Source organism: Pithys albifrons, chromosome 4 (assembly GCF_047495875.1).
Source record: "Pithys albifrons albifrons isolate INPA30051 chromosome 4, PitAlb_v1, whole genome shotgun sequence".
Classification (NCBI taxonomy): domain Eukaryota; kingdom Metazoa; phylum Chordata; class Aves; order Passeriformes; family Thamnophilidae; genus Pithys; species Pithys albifrons.
In genome coordinates, this window is record NC_092461.1 from 24,113,587 (window position 1) to 24,125,995 (window position 12,409).

A 12,409-nucleotide genomic window follows, 5' to 3' on the forward strand; every position below is an offset into this window, starting at 1 on the left:
CAATTGCCAGTGTTGTAATACTTCATCATTGGGTGACACAGTAATAAACATGTTAATCTCATCAAAATGATTCTTTGCAAAATGCTGCTTCTTCCTGTTCATCAGTTCTGTAAATATATAAAACGTAAAACAAGAGTTAACAGGATCACATGGAAACAAACTTCGAAATTCTGTCAGTTAATTAAGCAGCTCTGGCAGTGTATGTTCTGTTTACTCTATTGTTTTGCTGTTTGATGACTCGTCACTCGAACAGCCGCAGGATAGGCATGTATTCTGAAGGTGCAGTGAACATCATTTGCAAAATTAGTCATAAACAGCCTACATATGCAAACTGTAATCTATGCATAAACATTAAACATCCCCTAAGTTCCGTGAACGAATTTGTCTTTGCCAAATATGTGGTGAGCCTGTGAATTTAAATGAGCTTTCAGATCCGTACACTGAAACTATGGCAGCAAAGCTGTGCTTCTGGATGGCCTTGATGTTGTTTGGAGGTGAAGGTGACCAGCTAGATGCTAGCTCTACATTCACAGAGCTGCTCAGCAGCAAATGAGCTGGGCACTGTGGATCTAGCCTGAGAACCATTCAATCGTAAGCCTGCATCTGCTGTACCATTCTTGTGAAGTGAGCAAGTCCTACCACTGATGTTTTGCCATTGCAAAGTTATTTGAAGACAATGTGCCCTTTTCTGGAGGCACGGTTGAAACTCTGTTACAGGTCAGGCAGGGCAGCACCTCTTCCATGGACAGGGGCTTCCTGGCAGCACCACGGGGGCAGATCCTTTTTTGGCCCCTCCATGGGCCTCACCCTGGCCCTGGTCCAGTCCTGGCACCTGGGTGAACATGTCTTATCACCATGGTCTGATCTGGTGACCTGAGCCCTTGGCAGCCACCATGGGCCTGCCCACTGGCAGTGCCCACTCAGGGCTCCCTTTCACATGGGAGCAGCTCCTGGACAGCAATGGCTTCTCTTCTGCAAAATAAGTTCCTGAGGGCATTTGAATTCCATGGCTGGGGAAGTAATGAGGACTGAGAGGATGGTGCTTTCATTCCTCTTGTGTGTATTGATTTTCTGGTGTTGATATTCTGGCCCCTGGCATTACCAGCCTGGAAATTTCACCAAAAGGGTCATAAACCAAAATATCTTACAGTGCTGTGCTTGGTGATGTTAAGAAAACCTCATTTTCCATGATTGTTGTAAGCAGTGTGGGAGGGGCCCTTTAGAAGAACAGACAAGAACAGATGAGAGTTCATAGTTCTGTCATCAGGAACGGTATTATCTGTTGCATAAAGCCTGTGCTAGCCACAACTGAAAGCCAAAGCAGCAATTAGATATGTAAAAAAATGATTCAAAGTGGCAAAAGTTGTGATACATAGGAGATTTCTACATGTCAGGAAAAATCCTTAATCCTTGTCTAGTTTTATCAAGGGCAGTAACAGTATTTTGGAAGTATTCCAGGAAAGAAGTCATCATAGTGAAGGAGCTGCCACTAGATAGAAACAGTATTAGCATTCAGTATGAAATAAAAGATGCTGCTGTGATGGTTTTGCATTTGGAAAGAAATAGTGATGTATTCAACAACTTGGTAGGAAATTGAGTCATGAGAACATTTTTCAGTTTTTAATGGGGAACAGGTTAGGGGTTAAGTAACTTTCCAAAATCAGAAGATTTCAGTAAGATGTTTGATGCAATATGCTCAGCATAAAAGTACTGACACTCCCCATGAAAAGAGCGCAGTCTAATGGATTGTAAGTGGAGTAACTGGAAATTATCAGTGGAGATATTCAATGAATTGGCATGTATGTCATTTTCTACAAGAACCAGATCTCCTTGTTCATGATTAGGCAGTGTATGAAAACATTCATAGACATTCATTTTTGCAGAAAACACAAATATTGGTCTGATAGTAAATACTACAATATGGAACTGATCAAGGGAGTTTATAATAACTATCTGAAGAGTCATAATTCTAGAAACAAGGAGAATGGGCCATAGCTAGGATATTGTAAGGCCACAATTTCAAAAAATCTTTTGCAGACCATGTGAGAAATAGAACAGCATACAGGGAACTCCAGGGACATTACAGCAGAAAGTTGTGCAGTGTAAATTGTGCACATATTGAGGGGAATAAAACAGGGGAGTATATGCATGTCTGTCTTTGTTTACTGGAAAAAAATGTTAGGATTTGTGTCAAAAAAACTTTGCAATCTGTTTGAAAGTTGTTTAGGGTTTTGAGAAGAGAGTGCAGAAAATACTTAAGGGCAGGAGATTTCTGGAGCTGTTTACCTGACTAAAAAGAGAGTTAAGTTATTGGTGTTTAACTTTACAGAGAAAAGAGTATGGACATTAATCTTGAGCTGAGAAAGGTGTAACAGGGCCAAGATTTCAAAGTAAGAAATACAGAAGATATTTTTAATGATTTTTAACAGTTTAGCTGATTAACCACTAAAACAACTGCTGAGGAGTTGATGAATTCTCCATTTGTTGATGTCTCTATAATCAAGATTGAATACCTTTGTATGAGTAAAATTGTGTGAGTGGGTGTGAGGGAAATCAATTTATTGACCTTAGCACAAGTAATTTAAGGGGATAGTAGGATGTAATTTTTTAAAATAATCTCCCCTCCCAGTTAGGAGTCCAAGTTAGCTTGAAGAAAAAACAATTTAAAACTATTAGTCCTTGTTAGGTGTATTTGAGAGAATGGTCATCAGGTCTGGGTAAAACAGTAGCATAATTTGACAAACAAGTACCCTGTTGATCACTGTCTCTATCAGCTTCATGGCTGTTTCATCATTGTGTGATTAGGAGTCACAAGATTCCTTTCTTGTAGGTTATTTCTTTCTACATTTCAAGGGCAGCTGAAAATTTAATTTTATTCATGTTTATTTGTTAACTTTGTTGTGAAGCAGAATGCATATATAGGCTAATTGTTCCTCAAGCTCTTACTGCTGACTTACTGACCTGGTTTGTCAAACTTGCTAAATAGATGATTAGACATAAGCCACAGGAATCTGAAAGCAAAATCCAACCCACAGAAAATCAGAATTCAATATTCAGTGCCCTAAACGACATTGAAAGGAGAGAAATATCCTTATATGGATTTATAGAGACAAAAATATTCCTATAGTCGTTTACTGAGATATCTATATATAGATATATATAGATATATATATATATATATTCTGCAGAGTGCTTGAGCAGAAGCAGCTTAACAACAGACAAACATTTCTTCCAGTAATACCAAAATCTGGCCCCACAGTTCCCTCCATAGACGAGAGAGAGAAAGTTGCCCCCTCAGGAATTCAGTATTAGATTGTGTGAATTACCTTGAAGAACAGTTTCTCTCCATTGACAGGAAGGCACTAAGCTAATTTTAATGTCGTATCAGACTACCTTTCTCCATAATGACATTTTATTGTCTATATTATTCAAGAAACCAGACTAGATGAAAGATTATTTGGCTTTTAAATCTATAAATCCTTAAAATTATGCTACAGTAAAAGAGCTGATAGTTGTGTAATCTCGTTCAAATGAGTGAATCAGGGTTGGTAGTTTACATAACAGAATAGGAATGAGCAAATAAATAAAGCATTATTGCCTCAAGCCAAGAAGAGGTTGATTTGTGAAACATGGACTTTGAAAAAGGTAATGTACCAAGCATTTGAGGATATTTTGCTTGTTTGCTGCATAACAACATCATGATACTGTGCAAGATACTCAAACGCAGTTGCCACCTTGCAGAAACGAGCACAGTGCTGTGTTCTTTAAATGAGCTGTACTAACCCTAGCTAAACAAACACCTAGAGTTTATCAAGCTTTAGAGGAGTGATCTGTAACTGCAAATCACTGCTAAAGTCATGTGTATGATTCAGGAAAAATTCTGACAAAGAAATCCACTTGAATGTGAGGGATTAAGAGAAGGGAATTCAAATGACGTGTAGCATGGAAAACTTTCAGCTGGAGAATCCAGGGAGGATGACTACTTGCTATCCTTCTGCTGGGATCCAGATGAAGAAGAGAATTACTTAATGTTACAGTATCAAAAGGCACTATAATGCTGTATTCAGTATAGATTGAGCTCTGTCTTTTAGCCCTAGGACCTAAAAGATCTCAGCTACAAGTGACTTGAGTGATTGAGAGGAAAGCAGAGCCCCTGAGAGCATGCACAGTAATGAAATAGTCTTATGTTCATGAATCCTATATATAAGCTGCAATGTCATGTTGGTAATATTTCAGGGAAAGACATTTATGAGGAGATTTTTGTTACCTCTATAGAACAGCAGTTTCTCTTTCACCAGAATCAGGTATTCTTATTTTCAGTCTGAAGACTTTTAAATGGTACCTCTTGACCTTGCATTCAGAATTACTTATGTTTTTTTCTTACCGACTAGCTCTGAGAGTGGCTTCTCTGTCTGCTACAAATGAGCAAGTGAAGAAACAAGTGTTTCGTCTCAAAGTCAGTTCACCTAGATTTTCATGTGCAGATGTTGTGTCTTTTTGAGGGAATAGTACAGAATGGAATGTATTACCAAATATAAGTAGTGGTCTTGATTTGTTCCCTCACTTTGTTCCATTCTGCAGAAAATTCAGTACAGAACGTCAGGCATTGCAGGCTGATAAGCAATTGGTTTTGATGCTTCCATTATGCTGTTTTAAGGCATCAGAGTTGACAAAACAGGAAGAGGTGTTCTTAAATGCTTTGCATTTCTTGAGATCTTTTAGCAGAAAGAGAGGAAACAATGTATTTGCAACCATTTAGCATTTGTCTAGCTGTCCAGCCCAGCCACAGTCTTCATAAGTGGTTGAGATTCCAGTTCTTTCACAATTGAGTTTTAGTGAAAGAAATGAAAATAAACAATCTACATTATCACACAAGTGAAAACTTAAGGATTGAAATGTGAGCTCTTGTAGCCTGCATGACAGAGAGGGTGGCTGAAGGCTGTGTACCCAAGCTGGGCATGGCAAAGTATTTTGCAATGTTCTTCACCAATTGCACTTCTGTAAAGCCACCTCTGGTTGCAACCTCATCTTCTCTACAGTGGAAACAGAGAAAGGAAAACATTCTTTTAGGGGAATTCTGGTGTAGTGAAAAGCTTCACCAGGATGTTTAAACAGAGTGGAATAATGGTCTGTCCTAGAGAGAAAAATTCCCTGGAGGGAAAATATTCTATCTCTTCTGAATTCCCCTACAAAATGAGGGCATTCTATTTTCCCTTTTTCATATTATTCTTTGGCTTATAGTTGACTTTATGGTTCTTCCTATGAAAACTTTATCTCTTGCTTTTTCTCTTGCTTCATTGAAAGCCTTTTTTGCTTTCCCTTGTGACCTTTTTCCAACCTCTCTGTGTTTCAAACACATACATTGAGTGTCTGCATCACTGCATTTCTGGAATCATAACAGTCATAGGAAAATAGTGAACTAGCTTGTATTTACTAGCCATGGCACAACAGGAGAATGGTGATGTCAAATTGTAGCTAATAGCACTCACCTCTTCACTAATTGTGTAATTATTAACAAATGCTGACCTATCCTGTACATCACAAACCAACAATTTTCTGGTAGATAAAGAGCAACTTGGAAGAATAAGCTTTCATTATGGAAAAAAACCCTGACTGATTGTACAGATATTCTTCCAAAGTTAGAAAAATACTTCCGCTAAGAACTGGGAAACGAAACATTGCCAATGGGCATAAGCAATGAACATACATCAATCTCTTGGGAAAAAACTTCTTAAAGTGTCTAAAAATGCTAAATAAATCTTTCATTTAAGAAATAAAGTCACGTTTACATTTTGATGAAAAATCAATTGCATATGTTCTTCTCAGTTACAATGTGTCAAATCTGAGATCCTAGCCGCAGCAAAGCAGTACATCTTGTTTTACTCTTCCTTCCTTTAGTCAGGCTAGAAACAGGTATGCTTTGCCTTGAACATTTACTTCAAGAGTCATCTTACTGTTTATGTGATATGCCTTAGTATGCAAAATAAAAAACAATCCATACCTATGTGAATCAAAATTATTTTTAGATCTCATCAAAGAAGAGAAAAAGGAAAGTTACTAGCTCAGTGTTACACAGCAACAAAGCAAGATTCTGTCTTGATTCAGTGGAATACAGGGTTTTTACAAAGTACGTGTAGAATCAGTTTCAAAGGGCCACATATAAATCCTGTGCTTACAAGTGCACCACTGCTATGAGGAATGTGAAGTCTTCATTATATATGACAGATAGGTGAGGTAGCTCCAAATATCAGAAGAGTCTATAGCCCTGTATTGCCGTGCTCTACTCAAGTTCGTTAGACCTGAATGAGAGGAATTATCCCAGACAGAGAACTGCATTAATGGTTCCACTTCTTCTGGTACCTTCATAAATAGAACTGCACATTCTGCAAAAATACGTGTTGTGAACTAAAGAGAATGCATCATTCTGAGTAACACCTATGGATCATGCACAATTTAGGTTGTCATCTCTTCTGGCCTAGCTGCCTCTGACTCTGTCAAGGGCTTTATCAGATGCCTTCTCACTCCTCACTTGTTTAGGGTTCTGGTTTTTGTGCTTAGCCCAAATTAGTCTCTCTGCTGTGTCTAGGAGAAAATGGGAAATTCGTGTTCAATTTCAAGATGGAATATGATCAAAGCAAGAAGGAGTTTTTTGCAGAGTTCTTGTTGTTGATCTGTTTTCCAGAGAAATAGGACTTGAGTGTCAAGCTGTCACAGGTAAAATGGACAAAATGAAAATGGACTAGTGTAAGAGAGCTTTACAAGAGGAAGACCATAATACCAAGAAATGATGAGGAAACTCATGTAGGGCTTGGGGTTTTTTAATATTCAGTTTGCTTTTAAGTTGATATTTAAAAAAATATTTTGTCAAATGGTATATTAAAAAAAGGGGAGAGTACATATCAAAATAGTCTGCAAATTTTCAAGATTCTCAGTATATTCATGTCAGTGTTTATCTTTTAATTTCAGTCGAGCAACTGCTAAATTACGGCAAACTATTTAAAATACATTTAAAAAAAAAGATTTAGCCTATTCTTACCTGAATTAGACTGGATTTCCCTGAAAGTTCTCTGAACTGGCTTTGCTGCTCTTGTTTTAATTGCTGTGTACTACTCAGATACTGAATAGATTACTATGCATGACTTCTCCCTATGTTAAGTTTAGCTTAAGCTTTTTCTAATATACACAAAGACTTTAAGAGGGTAGATATTACCTGGAAGCATGTATATATCTCTGTCATATTCTTCACAGAACTGATTAACTTTGGAGGCCATACCAGATCTGAGCACAAGCCTCCTCAAAATGTTCTATAGTATTGACAATAGTGTGTGCCTTGCACAGTGTTGCTACCATACTAATTTTATTCTCCTTAAAGAAATTGTGGACATTTCATTTTAAACTTTAGGAGCGTCTTCTACTTTCTTTACTGCCTGCTCACATTGCCATGGAAATGAAAGCAGAGATCATTCAGAGGTTACAAGGTCCGAAGGCAGGTCAGCTGGAAAACACCAACAACTTCCATAATTTGTATGTCAAAAGGCACACCAACGTAAGGTACTGTACTGTAATAAAATATATAAAAACCTTCAGAAAAAAAATGAAAAGTGTTAAGGGAACAATTAAGAAAATAATTCTTTTAATATGACTTTCAACAACGTAGTGTTTGTTGTCTGTTAATCTGATCAAATGCTGGCAATTCCTTGTTCCAGAAAAGCCAGAAAGGTGATAACAGAATGGAATTTTTAGAAAAAGCCACACATTAATAATCTCTTTTCATAATGTCTTCATGGTCTGTTTGGCCTGGATAGTAAGAGACTGAGGGGAAAACTCACTGCAGTTACAACTTCCTCGTGAGGGGAAGAGGAGGAGCAGGCACTGATCTCTCCTCTGTGGTGACCAGTGACAGGACCCCAGGGAATGACCTGAGGTTGTGTCAGGGGAGGTTTAGGGTGGGTATTAGGAAGAGGTGTTTCACCCAGAGGGTGGTTGAGCACTGGAAAAGGCTCCCCAGAGAACTGGTCACAGCACCAAGCCGGACAGAGGTTAAGAAGAATTTGGTTAACACTCTTAGGCACATGGTGTGATTCTGGGGGATGGTCCTGTGCAGGGCCAGGAGTTGGACTTGATGGTCTTCCTGAGTCCCTTCCAACTCAGCATATTATGTGATTCTGTGACTTTTCGAGTTAAAATACTGAAGCTTGCTTTCATGTATACTAGTCAAAATTGTAATTTTTGTCAGTTGAATTTTTCTGATTTTGTAAATTTTAAGTGGAACGATCTCTCAGGCTTTATATTGTGCAAATAAAGGCAGCTGTATGACATATATATTTTACACAGTATCTGAGATAAAAATCTTCTGCTGAAGGATCCAATGATTTATTAATTATAAACTTCTAGTAGTTAGAAAAATAGCTCACCATTGATTTCAATAATTCTTTCTTTTTCGCAAGTTTTTTGCCAGTTTTTTGATTGAACAAGTTAGTTTGAATTACATTCTTAGAAAGAATATATGTAAATCCCTACAAACATAGATGTACCGTAAAAGTAATACCTCAGGAGGTAATACAGATAAAGGTAAATGTAGGTATATATTACCTATAAACACAGCACCTATCAAGGTAAAGGTATGTTTGCCTATAAATATAGTTGTATTTATTGCTCTATGTTTAGCAGTGGCTGTTTTGAGTATGGGCATATCTCTGTGAAGTCTGTAAAGTTCAAAATGCTTACTCGCAAGTTTCGCTGTTGATTGATAAATCTGAGTCCTGCAGAAGGAAATTGTGACCACGATTCTGTTCATTTCTATTTCTGTCTAGCATCTTGTATGCTGATATTGTGGGATTCACTCGCCTGGCCAGTGACTGCTCACCAGGGGAATTGGTGCACATGCTAAATGAGCTGTTTGGCAAGTTTGATCAGATTGCAAAGGTGGGTTTCTATGGGCTGCTACTGTTAATTTAAATAAATAAGTCATCTTTAAAATATTTTTTTCATCTTGGGGACTTCAGGCAGTATTTCTGAGACTTTGGTGGGAAGACTAGATTTGAAATGTGAAGAAAAAAAATCTGGGTCTGATCTGAATGCAAGTGTATTTCTCCCAGTGTGACAGTCTGTGAAACACAAGCCAGCTCTCTCTAATAGGACCAATAGAGATGGCCTATGGAGCCCAATAAAGCTTAATGGCAGATGAACAGTTCTTTAAATAGACTTTTCACAATAACAGGGATTAAAGATCACAAGATAAAAGACTGTCAGTAAGTTTACTGATCTCTAGAAAAACCTTTAAGAGACTAGAGAAGAGAGACAGTATTGATCAAAGCAATTTTAATTACTGAACACAGCCTCTTGATTACTCAAGGAAAGAGTAAAATACAATTGGAAATTTTTTTCTGTTCATTTAGGTAGTATTTTTATAAAAATTACATCAAAGTTCAGGTGTGAAGGTGAAATCAGAAACACCAGAACATACAAAAATTTCCTGGTTTTCCTTAGTTCAAAAGCTATTATCCAGCGTTGTTTTTTTAAAAAAATTAAAATCTTTACAGTAAAATATATTAAACTATAGAAATAGTATTATGATTGCCATTGCTTATATATGTTTTGCAATGAACTTACTTCCTGATTTTGCCCCTTGAGGACCATAACAGATGGAGGGATCAGCCATACAAAACTCTTAATAGCACTTCTCTTCTAGCAAGCCAAATCCTTCTCTGCTGAAACAAGATTAAGTAGAATGAATTTGCTAATACCATTTAAGTCAGACTTTGTAACAGTAAACCTACATTTATGTATTTCAAGTTGAAAGTGACCATGTCACCTTGCTTTTTCCTCCAGGAAAATGAATGTATGAGAATTAAAATCTTAGGTGACTGCTATTACTGTGTTTCTGGACTACCTATATCTCTTCAAAATCATGCCAAGAATTGTGTGAAAATGGGACTGGACATGTGCGAAGCCATTAAGTAAGTGCCAAACTTATTGTTAAATATTCAGCCATAAAAATCTATTTTATCTGTATCTGGTTGAAATATTCAAACCTGCAGTAGTTGTGTTTCCCCGCAAGGTCCAGCAGGATTATCTTGATCTTGGACTCAGCGAAGAAATGTTTTAAAGTCTTGGGTTGTGCAAGGCCGTCGTCGCTACACCATAAAGATGATTAATGGCCTGGAACATTGCTCATATGAGGAAGGGCTGAGAGAGCTGGGACTGTTCAGCCTGAAGGAGAGAAAGCTGAGGGGGAAAATCTCATCAATATATTTAAGTATATATTAAGTGAGAGCAAAAGGAAGATGGAGCCAAGCTTTTCAGTGGTGCCCAGTGACAGGCCTAGAGGCAATGGGCACGAACTAAAGCACAGGAGTTTTCCTCTGAACTTCAGGAAACACTTTTTTTCATTGTGAGGGTGGCTGAGCGCTGGCACGGGGAGGTTGTGGACTTTCCAGCCTTGGAGAGGCTCAAAATCCAACTGGTATGGTCCTAAGCAATCTCCTTTCGCTGTCTGCATTTTGAGACGGAGGGTGGACTAGACAATCTCCAGGTGTCCATTCTGACCTCAGCTATTCTGTGATTCTGTGATTATGAGATGATAAATATCCCAGTAGACATCACCTAAAACCTGGAAGCTTTGATTTTTTTTTTCAGTCATGATGCTGCCGCCCATCTGTGAGTCAAACAGCTCTGTGAAAGACCAGAGCTCCTGGCTCCTGATGAGTTTGGAATTCGGTGGTGGTCAGGAGCAGTTGCCTGACCACAATTAAGATGCCTCAAGCCCTAAGCCTGTGGAGTGATACTGAGCATGTCCACCAAAGATATGTCTAATAGCTTAAAGATTCCTGAGCTGAGACCTATTTCCCATGTTGTTAGATAAGCAATTAAATATGCCTCTCTTACAAAACCCCAAGTTTAGGTTTAATGTCACCTTTTCTGTAAAGGTGAGGACTTCCTGAAAAATTTTTTTTGCATTAACACAATGAGGTACTATTGAGAATTTTGTGCATATCAACAGTGTTTTGAATTTCTATATGTCCTTTTTTTTTTCCTTCCCACAAAAATTGGGCTTGGTCTGCCTTCAAAACAGAAAATAGAGCAAAGTATTTGCGAATCCTAATATGATTACATTTGAAACAGCAGTTGTAATTTATTTCAGTAACTCAGATAGTAACAGGAGGCTTGATAGGCTTGTGAAAGAGGAAAAAGAAATATGGTTGTATCTGATGGATTAACACTTGTAAGACAACTGAGGATACAGCTACAGGCACACTTGGAGAATCCTCTAGCTTATTACTGAAGAGTAGGTTGGGAATGGATTATAGGCAACTCCAGCAGTTCTGGCGATGACGGAAATTCAAAGAAGTTTTGCAAAAGGGCACCTTTACTCCCCCTCAGCTCTACACCTGACTACTGTCAACTCTCAGTGCAGAGTTGAAATAGCTCTTGTAAGCTACCTGCCCTGACTGAGTTCTGCCACCAAAACTGGACAGGTTTCAGTATGAAGGTACTTAAACCTAACTTGGATGTCTGCAAATCGTGCTGAAGGATCTTAAACCTTCCTACACAGAAACTTCAGCTCAGTATTGTAGCTTGTTTCTTAAGCAAGGTGTTTATTCCGTTAGCTTATTTAGAAAACATTTTTTGAGGAAAGAACAATTACAAAGCCTTTCATGTCTTTTTTCATTTTTTTTCTTTTTTTTTTTAACCAAGTCAGAAAACAATTCATAACATAATTCTTTTTAGCTTTTAGGGATTAAACTATTCAAGCAGTTACTTATAGCAGTTATCATTAATGGCACAAATATCTTTTCTGTAGGAAAACTAAGTTTCCTTTTACTAAAATTACAGTATATAAGTGAGTTACACTTTGCCAAAATATGTAGCGTGGAGTTCTGGATAATTGGGAGTCATCTGTATGATTTGGTTTTTTCTATCCAATTGGACTTTGATTTTAAAATTTGCATGCTCCTCTATAAGTTTAAGTTCTAGTTTTGATGTTATGGCCCAGATCATATTTACTACTGTCCAGGTAGCAAAGTAAGAAGTTGTCTTATCCTTGTATAGTATGTGTGTGGTGTGCACCTCATCATGAAATGGGCAGATATGGTGAACAGTGTTAATCTCAATGATTAATGAAATAGACATACAAAAATATTCCTTTAATCCTTTAATACTTTTTTCATATGTGTTTAATTGTAGTCACAAGAGTTTTGCCTTTCAGTTGCCTTGTCTTTTTATTCAGTTCAGGGGGTATTTACTGTATGGATAGGTTGATTAACGAAAATTTGATTCTTTTCCTTTACATGTATTCACAGCAAAGGTGTAGCAGTTATGGAATCTAGGTTTTTGATCTCCTTTCTTTAAAACTAACTTCAATACAGAAACTGGGTTGCTGCATTTTCTAAAATGTTTTTTCTTCATC

General features: G+C 37.6%; 1 protein-coding gene across 1 annotated transcript in view; it reads left to right on the forward strand.

Annotated features, from left to right (window-relative positions):
- The window catches only part of ADCY2 (adenylate cyclase 2), a 213,817-nt gene that overhangs the window by 128,863 nt on the left and 72,545 nt on the right, over positions 1–12,409 (forward strand). Inside the window, exons 5-7 of the mRNA XM_071553661.1 lie at positions 7,403–7,551; positions 8,814–8,925; positions 9,832–9,959. Of these exons, the coding sequence (XP_071409762.1) occupies positions 7,403–7,551; positions 8,814–8,925; positions 9,832–9,959 (389 nt within the window). The remainder of the gene's footprint in view (positions 1–7,402; positions 7,552–8,813; positions 8,926–9,831; positions 9,960–12,409) is intronic.